This window comes from Equus quagga, chromosome 17 (assembly GCF_021613505.1).
Source record: "Equus quagga isolate Etosha38 chromosome 17, UCLA_HA_Equagga_1.0, whole genome shotgun sequence".
Lineage (NCBI taxonomy): Eukaryota > Metazoa > Chordata > Mammalia > Perissodactyla > Equidae > Equus > Equus quagga.
Genome location: NC_060283.1, coordinates 35,471,453 through 35,498,219, shown reverse-complemented (window position 1 = coordinate 35,498,219; position 26,767 = coordinate 35,471,453). Strand labels below are relative to the sequence as shown.

Genomic DNA, 26,767 nt, shown 5'->3' with positions numbered 1-26,767 from the left:
CGCCGGCGGCCCGTTATGTGGGGGGCGGGCCGGGCGCGGGGCCGCTGGCGGGCGTCGCTCTGTCCGTCTGTCCGTCCGTCCGTCCGCCGGGGCGCGGGCCCGGCGGGGGTCTTGGCGGGCCTGGCGCCGGTGCTCCAGCCCTGGGGACGGGCCGGCGACACTGACCCTCCCCCAAGCCCCGGCTTCCTTTGGCCGCTGCCCCCTCGGCGAGGGAGTTGGGGCGCCGCCCCCGGGCGCCAGGTGGCTCCAGGCCGGGCCGGGTGGGGGGCGAGCGCCCCTTTTGTTGTGCCGCATCGTGAGGGTGGTGTAGGCCCGACCCTGGAGGCCCGGGGACCGTCCCCAGAGGCCACATGGCCCTGGCGAAATGGCCCGGCTCGCGTGGGTGACCATTTGTCGTCGATTGTCACTCAAGGTGCAGCTCGGGCATGCACTCGGGGTCACTGTAAATCTTGTTTCTGGGCCAAGCCTGAAAACGAGTCCAGGCGCGGAGAGGGTTTCATCAAAGTTTCCCGGGCAGAGTTGATTAGAACGGCTGAGGTGAACTTTGAGTGCAGCAAATTAAGGGAACGCCGGGTGCGTATCTGGACAAGGATTTTTCTCCCACAAGGATTCAACCTTCAGCTTGAACAAACCGGTGACATCTTGAAAGATGCACAGCAGATGGGTAACAGCAGCTGACTTGGGAAGGGGAGCCGATTCCTTGGGCCCGGGGTGGACAAAGGAAGCTTGATTTTCCCCGATAGACCCTTTTGTACCTTTTGAACCAGGGACCGTGTGTGCTAACTGGAAAGAACGCATGTGCAGACGCAGTGCCACCCTGCTCACACACTCCCTTCCTGGTGGTGGCGTGCAATGGAGAGTTCGTCCACAGACCTTCATTCTCGCGTGGAAAAACTTCCAGGTGATTTAGGCTGTGGTGTCTGGTTGCATTAGTCAGCTGTTTATTGAGGTCCTGCTCTAGAACCAGTTCTTAGGTGTTTTTACTTGTAAATACCCCATTTTGCTTTTATGGACACATGGCTGTCAATCAGTATTGGTTGAATATTGAATGAGTAAAGATTTGTTTTTCTTTGTATGAGAAAGACAAGAGCTTTCCAGGAAAACTCCTATTCATCCCTTAAAGCCCGCTGTGGATTTGTGTCCTGTGTGAGACCTCTGGCGTCACCCCCCACAGAATTCTCCCTGCTCCACTCTGCTTCTCTGCCTCTTGCTGCCTATGGCATTACTTGTTCACCTGTCTGTCCCCCTGTGGAAGGTGACACTCAGGCAGTCAGTGTCTTACTCACTTTTGTCTCCCCAGAGATCAACACAGAGCCAGGCACATAGTAGATGCTCCCAAGTGTCTGTTGCATTAATTAATAAACAAAAGAAGTATAAGGCACTTAAAGTACATTTGGCTGAATGTAGCCATTTGCTAAATGAAGAAGCTTGAATATCATTCCCACCCCTGTGAAGACGGTCATTCATGTGTGTATTTGACCATAAGAGCAACTGAGTGTGTCTGGGAGGCCAGTGGGTGCTGGTGATCCGGGGACCTTGTCTTTCCGTCCGTGGTTACAGACAAAGGAAGGAGAAGAAGGAGAGTTCCCAAAGTCTACCTGGTATCTGCTGGGCTTTACAAAAACAGATTGAAAGGAAAGCCTGGAGATGCTCCCTGGGTTGACAGCCTTGAGGTCCTGAGCACCCGGGAACCCACGGTCCTGCCTCCCAGCCAGGGAGATGCAGTTGGCGGTGACAAATTCAGACTTGAGAGTCAGACCTGGACGGTGAAACTGGACACAGCTCCTCAATGACTGTGCCGTCCCAGGGACGTGAGTTACTCACCCCCTCGGAGCCTGTGTTTTCTCATCTCTAAATTTGGAAGAAAGAAATTCCCCTTGGCTGTCAAGATGAAAGAAAGTGAGAATGGTACACAGAGCCACCCCCACACACGTCCTCCCAGTCACACCAGCCCTAGATTTGGTCGTTACAAGTGCTGAGTGGCACCTGTCTACACTGCTGGAGGGAGAGGTGCCTCTTTTTATGTTTTACTGCAAATTGAATTCTATTTCCGAACTGTGAAAATTAGGATCTCTGTTCAAATGGCAAATATCTATTCACTGTCAAGTTCCTGAAAGTTCTTATAAAAATTCACGAAACTGTCTTCAGTTCAGGACTTTCTTATTTGCCCACTGACTCAGCAGATACCTGCCATGCTCTCCAAACCCCTGTGTTTCAGGGATGGACCTGAAAAGGATCTGCTCTCCAGGAGTTGGGTCAGAAACGGGTGTGACCTGCAGATCAGTAAGAATAATAGAAGACAGGAAGAGATCTGATATTAAAAGGGCATGGATATTGTGCCCTGGAGGTTTGCAAATGAGAGAGTTACGACCTATTGATGGGACTAGGAATGGCAATCAGAGGCAGCTTCCTGGAGGAAGTGGCATTTTGAATTATTCTTGAAGGGATAGAAACCCTGACCCGGACTGGCCTCCACAAGGGGAAATACATTGGCTGGACGAGGGATTCCTGGCCAGCCTCGCCAGTGTGCTAGCCCCTTTTCTCCACGGCGTCCTCCGCAGGTGGCCTCATCCTCAGGCTGGCTCGCTTCTGCCAGACTGGCTGCTGTGTTCCCAGGGTGCCCCTCGTGAGCCCACACCCATCCTCTTCCAGTAGCTCTCTCCTGCAAGCTAGAAGCGTCTTCCCCGACAAACTTCCACGCGTCCCCCTGGCCGCTCCTGAGCCGAGCTCTGCGAGCAGGGTGGTTGACTCAGCAGCCGACACCAGTCCCTGTGGCAGGGTGGGGAGAGGGGGTCCTATCCCATGAGCCATCAGGCTTATCCTAGAAATGGGGGGAGTTGGCCGCCCCCAAGCGCTTAGGGTGATGGGGAGGCCTGAATGAAAACAGGAGCACTGAAGAAAGGGGAGGGAGTCTGGTGGCCTCGGGTCAGGCATCCTGGAATGTGCACTCCAGAGGATAAGTGGAGAATTCTAGGTGGAATGATGAGGCCCAATCCCAGGCCAGGGAGCCTACAGCGGGGGACGAGTGGGGGTCCAGGGCCCTGCTCCCCTTGCGGAGAGGTTTGGGTGTTCCTGGGTGGGAGCAAGAAGCAGTGACGTCAACAGTAGAAATAATACATTGAAATCCCTGCAGTTACATTATGACTTGAGCTTATAGTAAACAGAGTTGTAGCTTTGAAGCGCTGTAGATGCATTAGCACGAGTCGCTTGTTACAATCTCACTATCTTGTCGGAGGTGGCATCCAGGCAAGACGTTGTCAGGGAAGAGGTCCAGTCGGCACTTGGGGAAGCTCATCCCACTGTCGGCAGGAGTCATGTCTCTCACGTCCCCAGGAGAGGTGTTTTGAAAGCACAGACAGTTTTCTCTCCTACCGCGTTTAACATTCTGCTGCTGATTTTTGGTAGCATCCCAAATCTCTCATTCAGCGTTCTGCCACTAAGTGCAGTGATGTGGCTCTCACAGCGCCCGAAGCAGGTCCAACTACTCCTCTCCAACGGAGAATGCCTTTCCCCACACAAAGTCCCACATGCACGCCGCATTGGAAATGAACTTGCAGGGCCCCTACCGGTGGCCGTGAGCTTGTCATCCCCTCTATGGCTGCAGGTGCTGGTCAGATTCCCTTGTCACTTGCAGCCCTCCCCGATGGCTATTTCATGGCCTTTTCTCCAGGATGGTCCCACTGGGACGCTGCTCCTCTGGGCACATGATCCCCATGGGGGCGCCAGTGATGCCCACCCAGATCCCCCCTATTGGTGGGAGTTGACTCCCTGACCATCGAGTGCTGACTGTTCTGGGCTCATGGCGGCCCCCTCTGCTAGAAAGCACGCACGGCCACATAGGAGTCACTTTGTGGGGCAGCTTGCAGTTCTTGACGGAGGGATGTGAGGATACAAAAAGCACCCCCTACCCCCGACACTGGCCTTGCCTCAAGGCGGAAGCAGCGCTGTGGTGCAGTGCACATGCAACAGCTGAGCCCACCTCCTTGCCCTCCCCCTGCCGCTCCCCCACCCCTTCTGCTGGCAGTGCCCCCTTTGTATATCACTCGCATCCAGACCTCTGCCTAGGCTCTGCTTTGCGGGACCCCAACTTAGGACAGCTCCCGTCCCTCTTTCTGGGTAGTCCCCTAAGTATGGGACATTCCCATCTTAAGGCCCCCTTTCATTTGCTATTTCCCTTCTGCCCTTCCCAGATAGCCCTCACAGATCAGCCTGTCTTGAGGGACCTTGTTCCCTTTTCTACTCATCCTCAAGGCCATTCGAGGGCCATGCTGGGGGTTGGGTGCACGTGTTCTTTTTCACTTCATTTGACCCTCACCTTCGTGCCTGTTTTCCCAATGAATTTGCTTTTCTGCGGCCGGCCAGCAGGTAAGAACCAACTGGACACGGACTGGATGTGTCACCCAGTGTTGCCAGTGGTTTGTGTCTGAGGGCAGTGACATGCCCCCTCCTTCCAGGGGATGGGAAGAAGTGAGGGGCATTAAGCACGGGGCAGTGTGCAGACTGTTCAGAAGGAAGAGCTGTCCTGCCCCAAATCCTAACACACCCACCGCGGGGTAACGGGGCCGTTCCCTGGCGGTCTTCCTAAGACAGACACACATGTCTTGGTGTTTCATCATCGAGCATTAGGAATGTGACAAGACAAGTGTTCCAGGCAGGTTTTTATCATGAAGTCTGAGCTGTCTCGGGAATTGTAAGCACCGTGACCTTGACCTTGGGCTGTCTCCATGACTCTGGACAAGATGGTTCTGGTTGGAGAGGGAAGCAGAAACTCAGCTGTGGATGGTCTCCCTGGTCTCTGATGGCTTGTGGGCCCCACCCCACAGCTATTTCTATCAGAGAGCCAGCTGTCTCCCACTCCCTTTTCTGGATGAATCCTTAATGATTCCTTGGTTTCCTGGTTAGGGCTGTGATCTGTATGTGGACAACATGAAGAGGTTTCACATTAGGATGGAAATCAGAGAACTCGGATTCTGGTTGAGCCTGTCACCCGAGAGCCTTGTCAGGGTACAGAAGAGGAAAGGGGAGAGGTGGAGGCTGAGGTTGCTTTTAAGGTCTGCAGGATGCCAGGTCCTCCCAGAAGCTTCACTCCATAGTTAGACTAACTATCTCCCATCAGAAAAGTTTAGAATATCTGTTGGACAGAGAGAGACCGGCTCAGAGATGCTAAGTGACTCACCTAAGGTCATCTAGTAACTAAGAGCTGTCAGTTCATCGTCCAGGCGGTTTCCTGGATCCATTTCTTGGCCCCATCCAAGGCTCTATTCCAGGCAGTGTCCTGCAGTCAAGCAGACTTATTCCCATCTCTGGGACTACTGTCCCCAGATGACCTCTGAGCCATCAGGCATAACATTTCATGGGAGAGTCGCATATTCACTGCCTGCTTATGTCTCTTTTCTCCCTTTTCCATTCTTTCATGTTTTAAAAATTAATTTTTGTTTAATTAAACTAAATATGTTTTTACCCTTGTCCCATATTCTCGGGCCATTCTCCACATGGCAGCTGGGTGATCCTTTTAAAATATGTCAGATCATGTCACTTCGCTGATTAAAACTCTCCAGTGGCTTCTCATGTCACTCATTAAAAGGCAAGTTGTTAATGGCCTTACAAGACTCTCAACAATCTGGAGAAGTATCTCCATGTTTATAAGTAATGCACGTGTGCACTATTTATTGATTTTTCAGTTTGGGATGCTATCTGTTGGCTTCCTGGTTCAGAGGACGAGGACTTGGTATCTGTGGGTCCAGCCTGGGCCCTCACCCCCTTTTCTTCGTGCTCGTCTTCACGCCACGGTTACATTATAGTTTCAGGTTAGACCGTCGCTGTTGGAACAACAGACTGGTAGAAGGTGTGTATGTGAGAGTCAGATTTCCTGGCTTCAAATCCTGATCCTGCTGCTTATTCCACAACCTAGGACAAGTTCCTTAGCGACTTTGTGCCTCAGTTTCCCCATACGTAAGATGGGAAATTCCTGAGAGGACAGTTCTCACAGGGAGCTTCTGAGGGTAAGTGAGATATTGCATGAAAAGACCTCAGAACGATGACTGACACAGAGGAAGTGCTAGTGGTGATGATGATGTAACTGAAGAGCCGAGGAATGTCCTCTACTATTTATTTCTTTGCTTGCACAACTTTCTGCTTTTTCTGGAGATAATTATTTCCTTTTTTTCCCAACTGCTCATCTGTCTACATATCTATCATAGCTAATCCTTTACGAACTTTACAACAGTACTATTTTCACAATACTATTTTCTATATGATTAAACAAATCAGATAATCTCTTAATTCTGTTTTATTGCCCCCTGGAGAGCTGCCCCCTGGAGGCCTCTGTCCCCTAGAGCCAGTCTGCCCTGGGGGCTCTCAGGATTTATTACAGCTGTCATTTCCTTTGCCACCATGCTGAGAATTCCTTTTGTCTCTTTTCTATTGTTATTGTTGCTGGATCCCTATTTGCTGAATTCTCTGTTGTCTTCTTTCTTGGACTAATATCTCATTTTGCTGGAACACATCCTTCAGTAGCTTTCTGACAGAGAATGCCTTTTCACTCAATCTCGCAATTTGTATCCTAAAATTCTGGGAACTTGTCTTGAATTTTGCATGTCTGAAAATGTCTTTGTTCTGTCCTCATACTTGATTGATAGTTTGGCTGAGTACAGAGTTCTAGGTTAAAAATAATTTTCCAAAGAATGACAGAAATTTCCATGTATTCTTTCAAATTATTTCCAGCATGTATTGTTAAGTGACAAAAGCAACATGCCCAGAGTGAAAACAGCATACTGCCTGTTATGGGAGAAAGGCTGTAATTTGCCTGCATTTGTATAAAGTACCACTGGCAGAATGCACAGTACAAGGGCTGTGGGATATAAATGGAAGCAGATTTGTCGAGTATAATTTTTCATACTCTTTTGATGTTTGAACCATCTTACTGTATTACCTATTCAATAAAATAAACTAATAAATGTCAAAAAAAGTAAAATTAAAAACTATTTTCTACCTCAATTTTTAAGGTATTTTTTTTCCATTTTATTCTAGCTTTCAGGTTTGCTTTGAGAATTTTGATGCTTCATATATTTTCAGTATCCTGTATGATATCTGCTTTACTCTCCGGAAGCTTTTAGGATCTTCTCCTGATTCTCAGTGTTTTGGATTTTTTTTTTTTTTTCCATTTATTGAGCATTCACTGGGTTCATTCCATCTGGAAATTTGTATCCTAAAATTCTGGGAGATTGTCTCAAATTTTTTCCATCCCACCACTTTCTCTCTTCTTTTACCAGAACTCCTGTTGTTGGGAATAACTTCCTTTTCCTTCTTATTTTCTGGCTTTTTGTTTCTTGGTGATGCTTAATGGGAGATTACTCAACTTCATCTTCCACTCCTTCTACTAAACTTATCTGTTCTATAGTTAATTGTTCAGTTTTTTTGGTTGTTCATCATTCTGTTTTTTTTTAAAGATTAGCCCTGAGCTAACATCTGTTGCCAATCTTCTTCTTCTTTTTTTCTTCTTCTCCCAAAAGCCCCCCAGTACATAGTTGCATATTCTAGTTGTAGGTCCTTCTGGATCTGCGATGTGGGACGCTGCCTCAGCATGGCCTGATGAGCGGTGCTAGGTCCACACCCAGGATCCGAACTAGCAAAACCCTGGACCGCCAAAGAGGAGCACAGAGCTTAACCACTCGGCCACTGGGCCGGCCCCTATAGCATCCTCTCTTGATTGGCTAACGCAATACCTTTTCTTATCATTCTGAAGATATTCATTTTCGCTTTTGGTTTTTTCCTGAACTTTTCTTTTGTTCCCTGCATGATGGTCTGGGGTTTTTTGTCCTTTGTCTGTTTTGGCTTCCACCTTTCATCTTGGACCTTTTCCCACATGTGTGGTGATCCTTGGCCATCCGTTCAGATGTGAGAACGAGGCGCTAAAAGCTGTGAGAACAATCTGAGCAGAAGCCAGGAGGGGAGATGCCTTAAGATGAGACCAGGAGACTACCTGGCGTGCAATGGGGAGGCTGAAGTGTGAGCCCCAGAAGTTAAGTAATTCCTTGGGGCACAGGCACACAGTCTGGAGCTGAACTCCAGTCCCCCATCTTCAAGGCTAGTGCCCTTGACCACAGTGTCAGCACTGGGAGGAAATATTGCTTAATGCTAACAAGCCAAACTTCTCTAATTTGGTGCCTATAGATGGAGTCTTATTTTTGATTAAGGAGGGCGTAAGGATTGAGAAGAAAGTTGAAAATTAATCTGAGACTACTACCAAGGAAGAATAGTTAATCTTTCATGCCCATTCAGCCCAAACAAGAGAACTGGTCGTTATGATTTTCTTTTACTGTGAGTGGAATAAATGTCAAATTAGATGAGCAAATGAAGAGAGTTATTAAAAAAAAATAAGATTTTCATAGTTTCAGGCATCAAGGATAATTCATTTATTTGTTTGGAAAGTTCTCTAAGATCTGAGATATATTTTCCATAAAACAAATATAAAATACCTGGAGAGTTTAGGTCGGCAGAATGTGATATGGTCTTGGCAAGGGGTAAATTCTCAGATCAGCAAGTATGTCAGAGCCAGAACCGTTCGGGGCCCATGCTGGCGGATCATATTGCAATGTTTCCACCCACTTCTTGGCTTGGGGGAGTGAATGAAAAATCACATAGTGGTCATGATAATATTTAAACATGAAAAAGCCAGGAGGTCCAAAGTTGCTCATTATGCTTTTAACCTTCATCACGTAAGTTTATCAATTTTTTCCACCCTTATCCTTGATTTCTTTTATTTTTTACCTTCTTTTATGACATCCCTTGGGCATATGGAAGATGTGGAGTTCTGGAGTTCTCCAGGTTGACACTCAAAGGGATGGAATTTCCATGTTGATTGAACAAATAATATGATTCCACTCTGGATGCCCTAAGAGATTGTTTTAAATGACCCCCAATATATCTTTATATCTGCGATGTAAGTACTCTATCTCCGTGCCATGTGTTATGGTAGCCACTAGCCTGTGTAGCCACTGAGCACTTGAAATGTGGCTAGAGCAACTGAGGAAGTGCCTTTTAAATATTATTTAATTTTAATTCATTTAAATTTGAACAGCTGCCTATGACTGGTGGCTACCATATTGGACAGAACAGCTTTAGAGCAGTGATTTATTCTGCGTTGAAATATGCTGTCATAGAAGTATGTGCTATAATGCAGAATAGGCACTGAGTCCCGTGGGCTGTATGTCACTCAAGACTGGGCGTAGAAGAGTGAAATGATGACGCAGGTGGACAGGACTGGCTGCAGGCCAGAACATGGGAAGAACGTGTGGGGTAGCGGAAGGAGCAGGTCAGCCTTTTTAAGTTGCGTGACCACAGGCGACTTAACGTATCCATCCTGTCCTTTGTCTGTGGAAGAGGAACTGTATGGTTGTAGTAGTGAGCTGTGCCCGGGAAATGCAGAGCAGGCTGCCTGGTGTCTGGTGGGTGCTGAAGCGGTTTTCTGCCTTCTGGTGACTGTCTTCATCTCTAGAAAGACACAACAGTGCCGCTCGACCGGCCAGGACGTGCCCAGGAATCATGGACCCAGTGGCTCCCTCCTAAGATGAGGGCTGAGATGGGGGCAGAGGGTAAAGAGAGAGCAAAGAGAGCGATCTGTAGGAAAGATCTGAGAAAACACAGGAACGACAATCTCCTGCGCGTGAGGGGGACACAGACAGCGCTTGGGTCTGGTCAAATGAACTCAGAGTGACGGCCCTGATGGCTGCCGCTTTCAATGCATGAGCATCTTTAGGGTCGGAACCCTGAGGGCCTTCCTCGAGTTCAGAGCGTGTGTACAATTGAGCACTGAGACGGACAGGACCCTCTGTTTGTACGGCTATTTTTGCTTCTTGGTCTTGAATTTAAGAATCAGTGGTAAGATGCCATCAGATTTTTCGAGCTGCTTCGTTGTCAGGCGGCCAAGCCTTGGTGTCACGCTGTTGGTTAGCTTACTAGAGATAATGGGCCACTTCACCCAGGCCTTGTCCTGCACTGTTTATCTTTGGGCTTATCTGACCTCTCAGAAGCGACTAAATTACCTGCCTATTTTTAACCTGTGTCTGGAGCCAGCTCTGGAGTGAATTGGCCGCACGAGTTGCAATGAGGTGGTGGCCACACTGTGTCCCAACTCTTCATTTCGGTTTCTCAACTTTTTCCTCTTACTTTTATGTCAGGTTTTTCAGCCTCGGCACTATTGACATTGGACCGGATAATTCTCTGATGTGGGAGCCATCTTGTCCATTGTAGGACATTTAACAGCATTCTTGGCTTCTACCTAGGAGCAACGACCAAAAATGTCTCCAGACATTGACAAATGCCCCCTGGGGCAAAATGGCCTTTGTGCCAGGTTGGTACCTTGGGCTCTGAACCGCTCGCCTTAGCTACAGAAATCTGGATCCTTTCCTCTCAGCTCTTATCAGTGCATATGGCTGCACTCCAGGAGGGCAGAAAGCACGAGCTGGCCAAACCACATTCTCCTTGGAGTTTCTCCATTTAAACCTCCTGGGAATTTGGAGGGGCCTGCATACCCTGGAAAGCTGAGGTGGAGCAGTGTTGGGAGTAGCTGACTCAGGAAGTTGGGCTATCGGCTGCAAATTTGGTTGCACCTTGTAGTGTTCCAGGGGCATGCTTGAGTTGATGGCAGGTGGGGGACATAGTGGCGATGATGGAACGGACCTTGAATTACAGGTACAACAGTGACATGTTGCTGCCTCTATGGAAGATAGGTTGGCGTGAAGGTGGGGCTGGTGAGAAGTGGCCTTTTGAGTGACATCCTGCAGGGCAGAGTGGCTCCTTTCTGCCCCTGGGAGACACCCTTTTCCCGCTGATCCTGAGTGTGCTGGAGGCAAGCCTGGTCAGTGTGGGATCTGACTCAGTTGGGCCGCAGAGCAGTGAGGCAGGAAATCCGTCTGCGCCGGGTGCAACAGAGGCTTGTCTTTCTGTCCAGGAAGAAGCCCAGGCCGGACTGCTGAGGCGTGCTCCAGGAATAGCAGGGCTGGCTGGTGGTGTTCATGTGCCACTGCTGTGAGAGCTGCTGAGAGCCGGCACTGACCACAAGTCAAGTGGCCACAGGGTTGGCATTCCAAGCCAGTGGGCGTCAAGTATGCACACTGCCCTCCGGCTTCACGCGGGGAGTTGGCAAGAGACTGAGGAGGGAGAAGATGCTGCTGGGCGCTGCCTGGATGTGGAGCTAGACGCTTCCACCTACGACCCCTCCATCCTCCGGCGACCCTGAAGATGGCATTTCCATAGGGGCGTCCATCACCTGGGAGAAGCATCAGGCCAATCAGAGGCCAGGTCCAGGCTGATGCTTCTGTCCCACTTGAAGGGCCCCAAAGGCAGGGAGCTCAAGCCGCCGCATTGTTCAGTATGAGCCAGGAGCCTCTGTGGCCAGACGTTCTGCGAGCGCACCTGCCTGCATCACCTGGTCACTCTGGTGTGCTGCCGGAAGACCCCCACCTTCAGCCTCACCAGTGGTGGAGGTGCTGGAGGCCCATTAATACTCCAGATCCCTAGGGAGGTGCCCCACATCAGAAGGGGCCTGGGTGTTGGACAACAAAGAGACCCGTGAAAGCACATTTCCATAGGAGTAAAATTGTCCCCATATCTCCTAGAAGGCTCGTTGCTTTTGTCATTCATTGCTGAACTCGCCCAATGGATCACCAGACAGTGGTCCTGGGCGGGGTCTCTGCTGTGTTCCCGAGTCTTGGCTGCGCTCAGCAGGACAGGTTCCTTTCCTTACGGCTCGCCAGCTCTTTGAAAGTGATGTGCAGCCCCCATCGCTCCATCAGCCTGTTCCCAGGGAGAGAATGTGGAATCGCTGGGTCCCCATGGCTCCCCCTTACTCCGCCCTGGGCCTCTCTTCCCTGATTCCTGGGCCTGAAGGCATGCGAGTCACCCTCAGCCTGCAGAGAGGACACCGCAAGCGACTATGGACCACGTTAATGTTCTGTGTTCTGCCATATTCTCCTCCGTGGTTTAGACGTCTGGCTTCTGTTTTTATGCACAATTTGCAAAGAAAAATGCATGCACACAATATCCCTCTCCTTAATTGAAAATTCAGCTTTAGAGTTCCTTTTGGTTTAATAAATCTTTTTTACTTGGATTTTCGTTTTTGTGAATCATGTCAGTTTTAACATACAGTCATTAGTCACTTAACGACTGGGACATGTTCTGAGAAATGCATCGTTAAGTGATTTCATCGTTGTGTGAACATCAGAGAGTGCACTTACACAAACCTAGGTGGTACAGCCTGCTACACGGTACTAGTCTCGTGGGACCACTGTCGTCTGTGTGGTGCATCAGTGACTAAACGTTGTGTGGCACAAGACTGTATTTTCTTTCCTAAACATCTTTTCCAACTTTCCCTGAATAGAACATGGCAGTTAATAAATTATACTGAGTACAGGATATAGTGGGAGGATTGCCTTGTAGTTTAGCAGGTTGTACTCTGTGCTGTCCAATTGCTTGGTTTTTAAATATGATTTAATATAGATAGTGTAACAGGTTAAAAAGCATAATGTACAATATACACCACATGTCGTATTTGTTGTTAATGCTGTCAAGTCGATTCCGTCTCCTAGCGACCCTGTGGACAGACCCTTCCTGGCCTTTTTGCACCATCCTCTCACCTTATGCTGCTGTATCAGACAATGCTCTACTGCTGTTCATACAGTTTTCCTGGCCAATTTTTTAGGAAGTGGGTGGCCAGGTCCTTCTTCCTATTCTATCTAGTCTGGAAGCTCTGCTGAAACCTGTCCACCATGGGGGCCCTGCTGGTATTTGAAGTCCCAGTGGCATAGCTTTCAGCATCACAGCAACACACAGCTGCCACAGTGTGACGACCAACAGATGGGTGATGTGGTTCCCTGACTGGGAATGAACCCAGGCCGTGGGAGTGAGAGCACCGAATCTTAACCCCTAGGGGCCTGCTCGGTGGCACAGTGGTTAAGTTCGCACGCTCTGCTTTGGCGGCCCATGGTTTGCCGGTTCGGATCCCAAGTAAGAACCTACACACTGCTCATCAAGCCATGCTGTGGCAGGTGTCCCACGTATAAAGTAGAGGAAGATGGGCACGGATGTTAGCTCAGGGCCAGTCTTCCTCAGCAAAAAGTGAGGAGAATTGGTGGCAGATTTTAGCTCAGGGCTAGTCTTCCTAAAAAATATAAATAATAAAAAATAAATGGAACACACACACACAAATCTTAACCACTAGACCACCAGAGCTGGCTCTCTCTATGTATTGTATAGTTAAAATTAATTCTGTTTGTTTATACAGTTTTGTATCCAACTTTTTAAAATTTTTAATCATGTCAAATAAGGATGTGCCTGGCCCTTTAGAGGACGTCATCTGCATCGTTTTAGGTGCGGCCATGCTCCTTTTCTTAGGCCCTTTCCATGTTTACTGATGGATAATTCATTTCTTCAGTAGACATGAAGGGTGGGCCCAGCTCTGCCACTAACAGGATCTGGGACATGGTCCTTCACTGTCTTGAAGCTTCAGTTCCTCATTTGAAGAATGAAGACATAATGATTGGGAGGAGTCTTGAGATGATGCCCGTCACTTGCCAAGGTCTGGGCCTCCCCCATGAGTGCCTGCTTCCCTCCAGCCTCATGTGGCCTCTCTCTCTCCTCCTGCAGGTCACTTCCTGTGGGAAGCTCACTGCCTGCCTGTCTCCACCCCAGGTCTGAGATGTGCATCTTCCCAAGTTTCCCCAGCTCCTCTCGTCACACTTGTCAGCTGGGTCGCTATTTCCTTCATCGGCTCTCTTCTCCCTAAAGGATCATGTGTCCTCTGCAGGCTGCGCCTGGCCCTGTCGCTAGGGGACTCCCATACCTGGCAGACAGGAGTCACCAAGAACCGCCTGTCGAATGAATGCAGGTTGAAGCGTCAGTGGGAATCCCTCTGCAGTTTGGTGGTGACTAATATCTTCCTATTAATATGAAAACCTTTGAATTTGGTATTTTTCTTCCAAGTAGTTTAGACTGCCTTTGTCTAAATTCATGCATGAATTATGTAGAGTGGGTTTCATTGAAAAATTCGAAATCCTGACAACCTCATCAGTTTTCAGAATAGATCAGGTGATGAAATTGTTCTGTCCTCATATTGATAACTTCATCAGAATTGATCAGCAAGAGGCCAGCCCCACCCAGAAACCACAGTGGTCCCCACGTGTCACACTGAACTCTGCCACCAAGGCCGGGTCTGCGTTAGTTGCTTTGGGTTTCTCTTGGCATGATATGAAACTTTTAGTCCAGTGGATGGCATTGTGGGAAATTGTGAGACCAGTGAAATAAAATTCCCTCCTAATTCCTGCGATCAGAGATGTTTTGCACACCCTTAAGAAAATATAGGAAACCTAGGAATTAAGTGCCACACAGAGACCCTGAGTCGGAAGACCTGGGTCTGAGGCCCAGTGTCACCATTTTTTGGCTTGGCCACCTCAGACAAGCCACATGGCCTCTCTGAGCCTCGGTGTTCCCACCCTAAAGTGGAGGTGATAATGCTTGCTTGTGAGGACTGGAGGATGGGGTACAAACAGGATGCTTAGGATGGGGAGCTCCGCCGTTCATCAGAGCATCGAGATCTCACATGCACCCTCTAAAACCAAGTAGGGGATAGTTCTGGCCACAGACCACATGTGTACAGTGGCCACCTGCCTGTTGCCCACATTAAAAGAGATCTAGACTGAGAGAGGCCTGGCTCCCACCCTAGTCTCCAGGCTTCAGCTCCAGGTTCTGGCTCCAGGCTCCAGGCTCTAAGCTCCAGTTCTAGGTTCTGGCTCTAGCTCCAGGCTCCAGGTTCTGGATCCAGACACCAGGCTCCAGATTCTGGCTCCAGGCTCCAGCTCCAGGTTCTGGCTCTAGGTCTGGGCTCCAGGTTCTGGCTCCAGACTCCAAGCTCCAGCTCCAGGCTCTACTCCAGGCTCCAGGCTGCCTAACTGGGAGGGTGTGGTTGGGGGGGAATTTACCCAGGGGCAAGGCCTACTCAGCTTTGGCCTCCCTAGCTGGAAAGAGGGATAATGACCACCCACCTGTCTCACAGAGTTCACGTGAGGCCCAGATGAGAAAACATTTGAGATAATGCACACAAACCCTAAAGGGGTTTGCAAATGTAAGATGGCGGTGGTATTATTGTCAGAAAAGTTTAAGATAAATTCTTAACACCTAGATGTTCCGGGCTGGTTCGTAGCTACTTCTGAACTTGGGGCGGTGTGCTCATGGCCCCAATAGTCATGCATTTTCCTCATGCAGGGCTCTCTCTCTGTCTTTTTGACGGTGATGCTACTTTCTTCTAAAATTGGAGGAGGAAGCCCCGTGTGTCCCTCGGGAAAGGTGGGAGGTAGAGGTGTGGTGGGACGGTGCAGGAGCCATGGCCCAGAAGTTGTCCACACGTGGTTCTTCTCTGGCCTTTGAGGACCCAGGTCCTTTCAGGTCCACGTGGAGGTGGGGAGGAAATGGACTGGAGCCGCCATCACCATGACGACCACAGATCCTCACCAGCCCAGGCTTGTCAAGGGGCGACCTTGGGGGGCCAGCAAGAGGCCTCCCCAGTCTCCTCCAGGCTTCACTGTCATCTCTTTGTGCCTCAGGTTTCCTACAGTCTGATCCTGTGTGCGGTCTGCAGAACACAGGAAAGAAAGAAGTGGTGTAAGACCCCGCCAGGGGACTCTGATGCACACCAAAGGTTGAGAAGCCATGCCTTGGATCCATTGATGCTGTTAGTGAATCTGACCATAGAGGTGAAGAATGGCATTTACACTGAAATCCCTGGTTAGAGTAGGACACATTTCTCCTGCTCAAATGCCCGAGGAGTGAATGGCCGGCTGCAGTAGCAAGTACGAATGTTGTCATAACCTCCAGGCTGAGTGAGACTGGTGGTGGAGGAGCTGCCCCTTCTCACAGGCTTCCCTCTGTCCCCAGTAAGAGCCTGGCTGTGGCCTCCAGCCCTGAGGGTCAGTCTCCTGGCACAGCAGACGTTCAGGGAGGGAGGGAGTGCGTGAACAAATGAAAGGATTAATGGATGGATGGATGGATGGATGAATGAACGAATGGAATTAGCCCTACTTCACAGTAACATTTGAAAGTTCAGATTCTTTTGAAACAAGACCAAGATTTTAAAAGATTTTCAGTGGTCACTTATGTGTAAATGAAGATTTACCAGAAACCTGTTGCCTGCAGGAACTAATTTGGCAAGGTGTTGATTCTCTGAAATGTACCTTTTGCTTCCACCTCACCTGGGCCAGCTTGGTTAGCAGCTTTGTCCCGCTTCATGTCATAGAATAGAAGGAGAAATAAACAGGAAACTCTCAATTCCTTCCCAGCCACTCTTACAACTCTTTCCTCTTTCCAACTCTTCGTTTTTATGACTTTTTCTCCCTTGTGTTTCTCCATTGACTTTTTTTGAGATGTATGCACTTGGAAAAAATCTTTGAACAATCCTACTGATGGGACTTTGACTTCATTGGGCAGCCTGTGGGCGATCCGGTTGCACCACACGCTGCCAGCGCAATGAGCTCGTGTTCCCTAAAAAGGCATTTATTATGTCCAGGAAAGCTTTGCGAAGGTTGATGGCACTCTACCAGGGGCTGAAGTAACTCGGGTAGAACACTGTCTGTGCAGCCTCCCTGTTGGGGAGCAGGGTTTGGACTGGAGGAATTTAGGTGTACTCATATACCCCGCCAGGTGCAATAAATAGCTGTCTTTGCCTGACCTTAACCCGGGTTCCAAAAAGCCATGAGCACACCAGGAGTAACTGGAATCATTGGGAGGAGAATGGTGCTGGTGATGGCATGTTAGAGCAGGTTGGAGGGCGTGCAGATGGAAATAAACATGATACAGTGTTGGAGATGTGCCTTGTGAAACCGTCAGCTTAGCTAGGTGGATCATTAAGAGAAGACATAACCTGTTCCACACAATTTTGTTTTTTGGTTAGCTAAACTACAGACTTTACACAGATTCCCCAGTCTTTCGACTAACGCCTTGTTTCTGTTCTAGGATCCATTCCAGGATCCCACATTGCGTTTTGTCCTGATGTTGCCTGTGTCTACTCCAATCTGGGATGGTTTCTCGGTCTTTCCTTGTCTTTCATGACCTGGGCATTTTTGAGGAGTGTCAGCCATGTATTCTGTAGAATGGTCCTCCATTTGGATTTGTCTGGTTAGACTGAGGTTATGGATATGGGGGAAGAATTCACAGAGGTGAAGTGCCCTTCTGTTCAAATGACATCGGGGGCACATGATGTCAACATGATTTATCACTGATGCTGTTGACCTTGACCTCTGGCCTGAGAGGGGGTCTGCCAAGTTCGTCCACTGTAAACCTCCGATTTCTCTCTTTCTGTATTCTGTCCTCTGGAAGCAAGTCACTCAGTCCAGGCCATGTCACGGGAGGGGACTTTTCTGTTCCATAGCCTGGAAGGAAGGGTATCAAAGAATGTGTGGTCTTAGGTCAAAACCATTGCTTTAAGGCTGTGCAAATATCCTGTGCCAACCTAAAGTTCCTCAGTGGATAAGTAATTCTGTTTTAAGCGTGAATAACAAATGTGAGTTATTTGGTGTAACCAGTGAACTTGAGAGCAAGGATTGGGAAGCCCTTGTGTATATTGTGGCACCGATAGTGGCCTCTTCTTGGCCCAGCGTCATGGCCTTTGCTCTTTCTCCTCACTATGGGGACACGAGCTGGGTCTCTGGGTCCCCCTAATACTCTGGAGGTTTCTGCTCACTGCTGGGGACGTGAACGCTCCGACGCCTTCCTAAGCCCACACCCAATCCTCCTGCTTCACCTTTCCACCGGAGCCACAGCACAAAGAGACACGCTCTAAGCAGCATCTCCATCCTCTGGCTTTCTCCATGGTGCAGCCAGGAGAGGCCGTGCTCCCCAGCGGAAAGGAGATACGCTTGGGAAGATAATTCTGTTGACTTCTTCTTTTTTTGGAGGGGGTGAGGAGAAGCCAAATAGTGGATCATTATTTGAATGATGGTCTTAAATGATGAATAGAAAGAATAGTGACTTTCTTCATCTTAACTCGTCATCCCTTTTCAAATTGAGTCATTTATCGCCTCCGTTTGAGATGAGATCTCAATTTTTAAAAGCACGAGTTTGGCTTGGACATGCTTTTCGGTACGGGCCGTGGATAAGAAGTCAGCAGCAGCAACCGTCCCCTTGAGTTAGTCAGAGCTTGCTTTCCAAGGCAGACCTAAGTAACTGCTCTTCAGCCGAATAATTTTTTGCTAATTTTGTTTCCTGCTTTCTACTGCTAAAGTGAGGAAAGACTTGAGGGAAAAATCTAAAGGAAAAAAGGGAAAATACAGTATCTGTCTCTTGGAAATTGTCTTCAATAACAGTGAAGGATAGAATGTGAGAAAGATCAAAGAAAATGCAGACCAGACCATTGAAGATGAAATGTCTAAATTGCAGAGAATTATAAACCTTTCCCTAGAAGACGTCAGCACTAAGTCGCCACGAGGCAGTGTGCCCCGGATTCTGGGGAGCCTTCGGAATTACGGATCTTCACTCCTGGGATTCCGTGACTGTTTTTTCTTTTCCCTGGATTGATTATGCATCGTGGCCATGCTTGATGACGAGATCAGGATAACAGCAGCAGAGGGAGTGGCGGCGGCAGTTAACGTTTACTGGGTGGTTGTTGCCCTTTGGTTAACTCGTTAACTCTTCACGGTGATGCCGTAAGGCAGTGTGCGGGCTGAACGTCGGTGTCCCCCCCAGAATTCACGTGTCGAAAGCTTAACATCCAGTGTGGTTGTATTTGGAGAGACGGTCTCTAAGGAAGAAACTAAGGTTAAATGAGGTCATAAAAGTGAGACCCTGACCCAGAAGGATTGGTGTCCTCATAAGAAGAGACACCAGAGGGCCCTCCCTCCCCATGTGCACGCAAAGAAAAAGCCATGTGAGCACACAGCAAGATGGCGGCCATCGAAAGCCAGGAGGAGAACCCTCATCGTAAACCACACTTGCTGGCACCTGGATCTTGGACTTCTGTCCCTCAGAACTGTTGTATAAGTCGTTTATGCCCAGTCTGCAGCATCTTGTTATAGCAGCCGAGCAGACGAAGACAGATAGATACTGTCGTTCCCCTATCAACAGTGAAGAAACAGTCATGGAAAGGAGAAATGACTTGCCTTCTTGATCGGTTGGTTTTTCCTTCACTTCCAGTAGCGTCGCTGTATACGTTTAATGAAATGCCCAGTTCGTAACGGTTCCTGACAATCATAGCTTTATTGTAAACCTACCGAGTTAGGACTCCTTCTCCACGTTTGACTTTTTTCACTTTGAGGTCTCTTTGCTTTCGTGTTAATATTTGAAACCCTTGTGTCATCAGCATAGGTCAGGTTGTGATGTGGTAACAAATGTCCCCAATCTCAGAGGTCTAAAAAGGCAAAGTTCCCCTCTGGCCCACAGTAGATGCCCATCACAGGTCTGAGGGGCCTCGGCTCACTGTCATCTCACAGGGACGCTGTCCAGTAGTGACTCCCTGCTCAAGGGCTCCCACTGTCATCACAGCAGTGGGCAGAGACCACAGCGACTTGCTCACTGGCTCTTAACACGTCTGCCCTGAAGTGGCACAGGGCTCCGGGCACAGATGGCAGGTGCTGGACTGCCTCCTGTTGCTGATGTGGGAGGCTTTGTGCAAAAGTAGAAAAGACAGGAAGACCCCCCCCCCCCCCCCCCCCCCGCCACAGGTGCAGGGCTGGGACAGGAGAAGAGGCCCTTTCCTTTAGATGGGGCAGCCCCCCAGGGGGTGTGGCTGCAGTGGGGAGCAGGGGCTGGGTTTCACCCCGTTGGTCCCAGGGCCTAGGCACTGCATGGCCAGGCATGGCGGCCCTGGTTCCGAGCACATTCTGGTTCCTTCCGCAGCACCAGGATGCACCAGGAGGGGAAGCAGCAGGACTGGCTTTTAGTGCCCTCAGCCAGCTTTAGGGAGCCGGGGCCCTCCCAGATCCTGGCCTTCGGTTGCGTCTTGGCTGAGATGGGATCTGGTTTTGCCTTTTTTAAGCCTTCATGAGTATTTTCAAGAGAAGTTGGGGCTGCTGGCGAGACTGCATTCCAGACTGTTCTTGAAGTAGGAGCCACATCTTCTTGTTGATTTTTCCAGAACCTGGGGGAAGAACTTATTCCTTTCTTTGATATCCTGAATTGCTGAGTGCTGCTTCTGACTACAGCAGCATGGAAACCTCAAATGGAGACAGTGCGTAAACACAGTGGTCCTTCTGCTCCGTTCTGCTTTCTTTATTTGGGTTCCAGTATTACCCTCATTTTGTCCCCGTGTTCAAGTTATATTTGAATGACTTAGTGCTTCTCGACCAGCTGTGGCTGGAGGCCAGCCTTGAGCCTTGACCCTCTCCCCGGATGTCCCATGCAGTGCCGGGGTTTTAAGAATGCGGGAGACTAGAAATGGCTATGGCTGCCCACCACATCTTCCCAGCACCTGCCGACTCCTCGGACACCGTCATGCTCCTCTTTCCCCATTTTAGGGATTGTTTTCTTCTGAAATCACATGGCAACATGTCCAATCTATGTTGTTTTCAAGGGTCCAGAGTGTTCATTGCAGCCTCAGCAGTGTAGACCTGGGAGGAACAGGAGCATGCATCATTATCTGGAGAGGGTTCCCTCAGAGCAGGAAGTGATGGCAGGGTTCTGCAGGAGGGAACTGAAATTAAGCTGTTTATTACCTCTTACCTCGTTTTCTCAAATTCCCAAAAGACTCGCATCTTTTCAGGATTTTTCTCTTTCTCCCTCCTGGCTATTATGCTATTACAGTGAGAAGTGTCAGTTCTCCTGTTCTCGATGCCCCAAGGGGAGTTCTCAGAGTGGCTGTGACTGAAAACTGAGAGGCGGCCTCCGTTCCTTGCCTCACTTCCTTGGTCAGCGTCGCGGCTGCAGGGCCCCGTGGCTTCTGCGGGAGCAGGAGGAAGAGCTGGGGCTGCGGGCTGGGAGCACCTGCCGCTTAGCTCAGAGCTGGCAGCGTGCAGTCTGGCCCTGGAGCAGGTCCCTCTCCCCGCACAGAATGAGCACAATTTAATTAGCTCTCATCAGCTAAGAACATGGTTATGTAGATACAATTATGGGTCAACCTGAGGGCATTCTCAGTGTATTTTTAGATTTTATTTTCTAAAAAGAAGCTGGTGTGTTTCAGGTTGCTGTCGACGCAGACTGCGAAGGGCCTTGACATTCTTAATTGTCCATTTTATTCCTCTGATCGTTGCCTCCTCTCTCGCTCCTTCAGAACAGCCACGGGGGCCAGCATCACTCGGGCCTCATCCACCCTGGGCTGTCTTTTTGTTCATTTACCTCTTCATTCATTCATTCATTCATTCATTCTCTGAGTCAACAAATGAATCTCTGATTAGCCCCCTCGGGCACTAGTGTGCTGGGGCCAGAGGAAGATAGGATGTGGTCCTTATCTCGACAACCTGCCTTTCAAATATTCATCCATCCCTTGGGATTTGTACGGCTCGTGTCCTCTGTGCCAGGACACAGCAGTGCTCAAGACAAAGTCCCTGCCCCCTGTCACCCTAAAGATAAACTCGTGAACTGGCAGCTCTGTGACATGCCAGGTGTTGAAAAGTGCTGAGCAGAAAAGCAGAGGGAGAGGTGAGAGGAGGGAAAGTCAGGGCAGGGCTGCCTGATAGGGTGATGTTCCAGGCAGAGGGAACAGCAGGCGCAAAGGCTGCAGGATGGAAGCAGGCCTGAACAGGGAGGCTGTGTGGCTGAGCAGAGTGAACCCAAGGAAAGAGAGAGTTGGAGGCTAGATCTTTGGGGCCTTAAGGCCACCATAAGCCTTGAGCTTTTCCTCCCAGTGAGATGAGCAGGCTGTTGGACAGCTCTCATGGAAGGCTGGCCTTCTCTGGCCTGTGTTTTAAGAGTATTCTTCATGGTGCCATGTGCAGGACTGCCAAGGATGGCTGTGCAGGTTGTGCACTGCACAGCCACAGAGCACACCCTTCAGACTTAACTCCTGTATGAATGGCCATCAACTGCCTGAATGAGGCTGGCTCTGCATGAGAAGCAGACTGGAGAGGGTGAGGACAGAAGCAGGGGACCAGACCGGATGCAGGTCAGTGACCTGGAGGAAAAGATGATGGTCGCTGGACCAGAATGGAGCAGTGGGGCTGGTGAGCAGTGGTCAGATTCCACATGCCTTCTGCACGTAGGGCCCACAGGGTTTGCTGACAGATCAGATATGGGGTAGGAGAGAGACACCGAAGATGACCCAGGGGTTTTGCCCTGAGCGACCAGAAGAGTAGATGTTGAGGTTTGACATAAGCTAGTCTGGGAGTTGAGTAAATGTCGGTTTTAGGGGAAAAACCCAGTTGCCTCTCTTGGCACCTCTGCTCCCTGTCCCCCACATGCTCCTCTGAAATGCTCACGGGTCACTTCAAAGTGTGGACTTCTGATTAGGGGAATTCAGAAGCTAATTCATAGTCCCCAAGGTGTACAGGAAAGTTAATTTCTGCAGTGTTTATCAGACTCTTTAAGTTGGAGGTTTTTAAAAATGGATTTTATATAAAACATTTCAAACATACCCAAATGAGGGAGACTGACACAATGAACACCCGTACATCCATCACCTAGATTGACAAGATTTTGCATACTTGTGTCATCCAGCTCTCTTTTTCCCTTTGCTCACTGTAAGCAAATTCCAGATGCTACGTCACTTCACTCTTACACACTTCAGCACGCATGACTTTGCAAAGGAACATTTTCCTATATAACCACAACGCTCTCATACTTGGCAAAATTGACATTAACTCGTTGGTATCATCTAATACCCAAACATAATAAAATTTTCCTAATAATCTCAAAAATAACATTTTCCCATTGCTTTCTTTGGAACAGGATCCACACAAGTCCACACGTGATGGTTGGGATTCTGCCTCCTGAGTCTTTTTTAATCCGTGGAGCCCTCGCTGCCCACCGTGTTATTCTGGAAGCCAGGTCACGCCACCACTGGCCTGTCCTGCCATCCAGATTTAGCTGTTGCTTCCTTCTCGTGTCATTTTGCGTGTTCCTCTCTCTTCTGTACCTCCTGTGAATGAAAGTTAGCTCTCGAACGGTGCTGTCCAATAGAAACGTAACGTGAGTCACATCCGTAATGTTACTTTAGCCACATTAAAAAAAAGTGAAAAGAAATAGGTGAAACTCATTTTCATAATATATGTGATGTTGCCCAATATAGCTGAAATAATATCATTTCAACATGTAATCCCTATAGAAACTATTAGTGAGCTACTTTACATTCTTTTTATCCCACTAAGCTTTGAAGTCCAGGGTGGATCTTGCGCTGGCAGCTCTTCTCTTGGTTGTTCACCTGCTCAGCCGCCACGTGTGTCTGGTGTGCATGGGGCAGCCCAACTCAAGTGGCTTCTCCAGATTCTGGCGCACCTTTCCCTCGGAGGCGGTGCTGTGTGCGTCCTACTGTGTCGCATCGGGAGGTCCTCGGGCGTGGGCCCGCTTTTGGTGATCAGTGGGTGCAGGTGGTGACAACAGATCCGTTCATTGTAAACTTGTCCGTCGAGAAAGCAATGGAGCTCCCACTTTCTGAGATGGGGAAGACTGGGAAAATCAGGGAGTCGGGAGTTGAGTTTCGCACACGTGACATCTGAAATTCCTATCAGACTGCCAAGGGGAGAAGTAAAAGACGCGGTTGAATATGAGTCTGGAATTCGAGAGCGGGATCTGGGCTGGGGATACAAATTTGGGAGTTGCCAATGTATTGATGGCACGAGACTAGATCAGGTCACCAAGGGAACAAGGGCAGTGTTGAGAGGTCACAAAGGTGAGGAACGAGGAGGGCAGGCTGAGGGCTGTCCCAGATGCCCACTGAGGAAAGTACTTAAAGAAGGAAGGGATCACCTGTGTCAGGTAAGACCCGTGGGCCAGAGACGGTTGGGGCTGAGAGGTGGCCATTGGATTCGGAAGTCTCCTTCATGAGAGCTGGTTCAGTGGCGTAGTGGGAGCATACACTGGATTGGAGTGGGTTCCAGAGAGAAGGGGACTCCCCAAAAGGTTAAACATAGAGTACCGCATGATCCAGCAATTCCGCTTATGGGCCTATACCCAAAAGAACTGAAATCAGGATCCAGAACAGATATTTGTACACCCGTATTCACAGCAGTGTTATTGCCAATAGCCAAAAGGTGGAAACAACCCAAGTGCCCATAGACAGATGAATGGATAAAGAAAATGTGGAATATCCACACAATGGAATATTATTCAGCCTTTAAAAAGGAGGAAATCCTGTCACATGCCACAACATGAATAAATCTTGAAGATATTATGCTAAGTGAAATAAGCCAAGAGGACAAATGCTATATGATCCCACTCACACGAGCTCCCTAGAGTAGACAGAATCAGAGGCAGAACGTAGAATGGCGGTTGCCGGGAGAAGGGAAGAATGGAGAGGTAGTGTTTAATGGGGACAGAGTTTCAGTTTGGGAAGATGAAAAAGTTCCAGAGATGGACCGTCGGTGATGGCTGCACAACAACGTGAATGTACTTAATGCCACGACTGTACACCTAAAAATGGTTAAAATGGTAAGTTTTATGTTCTGCATATTTTACCACAAAATCAATGGTGGGGGGAGAGAGGGAAATTGAGGTAAGGTTGGCTAATGAGGCAAGTGGGTAATAGGAGATATGTGCCAGAGAGGAGGGAGGGAGGGGAATGTGGGGACCAGAAAGAAATTTAAAAAAGTGAAAATGGGGCAGTCATTCTGTGAATGAGTTTAGCTGTATAGAAAAAATGTTATAAAGTTGGGGGCCAGCCTGGTGGTTCAGCGGTTAAGTGCGCACATTCTGCTTCGGTGTCCCGGCGTTCGCCGGTTCGGATCCCAGGTGCAGACATGGCACCACTTGTCAAGCCATGCTGTTGTAGGCATCCCACATATAAAGTAGAGGAAGATGGGCATGGATGTTAGCTCAGGGCCAGTCTTCCTCAGCAAAAAGAGGAGGATTGGCGGCAGATGTTAGCTCAGGGCTAATCTTCCTCAAAAAAAAAAAAGTTATAAAGTTAAGGAGAGGAAGCGTTTGCTTTTGGCTGCTTCTCCACGGTGACCTTGGAGATAGCAAAACATCCAGTGCACTCTTGATACAGTGTAACTTTGAGGCCAGGCCAGAACAGGCCATACCAAACAGATTATATACAACGGATACCATTGGGGTGATGGAAATGTTCTAAAATTAGATGGTGCTGATGGCTGCTCCGCTCTGTAAATTTACTAAACATCCTTGACTTGAATTGTACGCTGAAAGCAGATGAATTTCATAGAGTAATTACACCTCGGTAAAGCTGTTAAAACACACAGAGACACACAAATGTTCGTGCTTCCCTGTAGTCCCTGCTTGTCCCTTATACGGAGGTGCCCTGTCCGCTGTCCCATTTCACAGGGAAGGAGGAGCGTGGTCACAGGAGTGAGCTGCGTCTCTGTATCTGCACCGTCTGTTCGATCCCTTCGCAGTTTTAGAACTGGAATACATTCTAATCTGGACGTGGTGACCTCATCGGCGGTGACTCCCTAAGTGGCCCAGTGAGTCTCCTCTCTAGTTCTGCATCCCCTGGATTAAGACTTCCCTGAAGTTGGGGGCCATCAAAGCAACTCCCCCAACGATAGGCTTGCTCCACTGCCAGCCCCATTTGCTGGCCGTTGGAATGGGCAGCCCTCAAGGAGATTTGGAGGATGAGTCCTGGCTTCTCTACGCCCCGCCTGTCCCTCGGACGGGCTCAGTGCTCCCATTTCCGCCCGGCCACGGCATCTGCCCGAGAAGCAGCAGCTGGCTCAGCAGATCAGAGCTCAGCACCATGGGCCTGCCGGCCGGAGGGCTCAAGCTTTCCTGAGACACTGTCTGTCTGCAAATAGCTCTGAGTCCGGCTTTTTGTTTTGGAGCCATTCATCGCCTCATCCTTTTTTCCATTCTGTCACTCGGCCCGTGGATGCAAGAGGGTGTGCCGACCTGGTGGTGTTTATTAGTGGGGAGGCATTCGGGCCACTTGGTGACTGGATGGAGAGCAGCTGTTCCCACCAGGGGTCTGAGTCTATAAAAGGTACATGTGAAAGAGCATCACTGAGCTGTCCGCTCAGATCAAACAGGGTCAGTTGCTAAATGCTCTCCTGGATTAATGGCGTTAAATCGAATGATCATAATAATGTAGAGCTGGAAGGGGTTTAAGAGATTTTTTTATCTCTATTCCATTTCCTTTATTTGAAAAACGAGGCTCGGAGGGCCCCATGACTTGCCCAAGGTTATGCAACGAATTCATGTCGGGGCTCTGTCTTGCGCCCACATCTCCTGATCGCTTGCAGAGGCAGGGCTGAGTTCATTACATCAGGCCCGATGCCCCCTTCTTATTATTTAAATGCTTCAGTGAGGAAGTTCTTACAATTCTGTGGTTCTTTAGCTTCCATAAGGCCTGTCTGTTCAGTGAGCAGATAATTCACACATTCGTAATAAAAGCAACCTGACATTTTTAGGGAATTGATGAATGACTGTGACTCATGATGGAAGGAAAATCTGAATCTAGAAGGAAGTTAGTTTAGATCAAACTGTGTTGGCCCAAATAGTGGATTGAGTTGTTATCCACATGATTTCAACGTTTCCTAGGTATTTAGTTGGTTTTCAGTGTTTTTTAAATGTCAAGTGTGTCTGGCACATAAGCATTTTTAAATGTTAGTTATTATTTTATAGTGTGAGTCACTGAATTGAAGAGTAGCACGTGGTGGCTTTGAGATCCCCCCCCCCCCCCCCC

The 26,767-nt window shown here is 49.0% G+C and overlaps 2 protein-coding genes across 22 annotated transcripts in view; both read left to right on the top strand.

The window, feature by feature from the left end:
* Positions 1 to 26,767, top strand: part of LRRFIP1 (LRR binding FLII interacting protein 1) — a 141,749-nt gene that overhangs the window by 2,106 nt on the left and 112,876 nt on the right. The gene's annotated exons all lie outside the window — the stretch shown is intronic.
* LOC124228733 (uncharacterized) lies at positions 2 to 14,692 on the top strand. 2 transcript variants are annotated; one of them, XM_046643492.1, is made up of 3 exons: positions 2 to 664; positions 768 to 901; positions 13,645 to 14,692. In XM_046643492.1, exons 1-3 carry the CDS (start codon positions 16 to 18, stop codon positions 13,693 to 13,695), a joined length of 834 nt encoding a protein of 277 aa, XP_046499448.1. In that variant the 5' UTR covers positions 2 to 15; the 3' UTR covers positions 13,696 to 14,692. The 2 variants fall into 2 exon arrangements, with proteins under 2 accessions (XP_046499448.1, XP_046499447.1); XM_046643491.1 differs by lacking the exon at positions 13,645 to 14,692 and adding an exon at positions 1,301 to 2,100.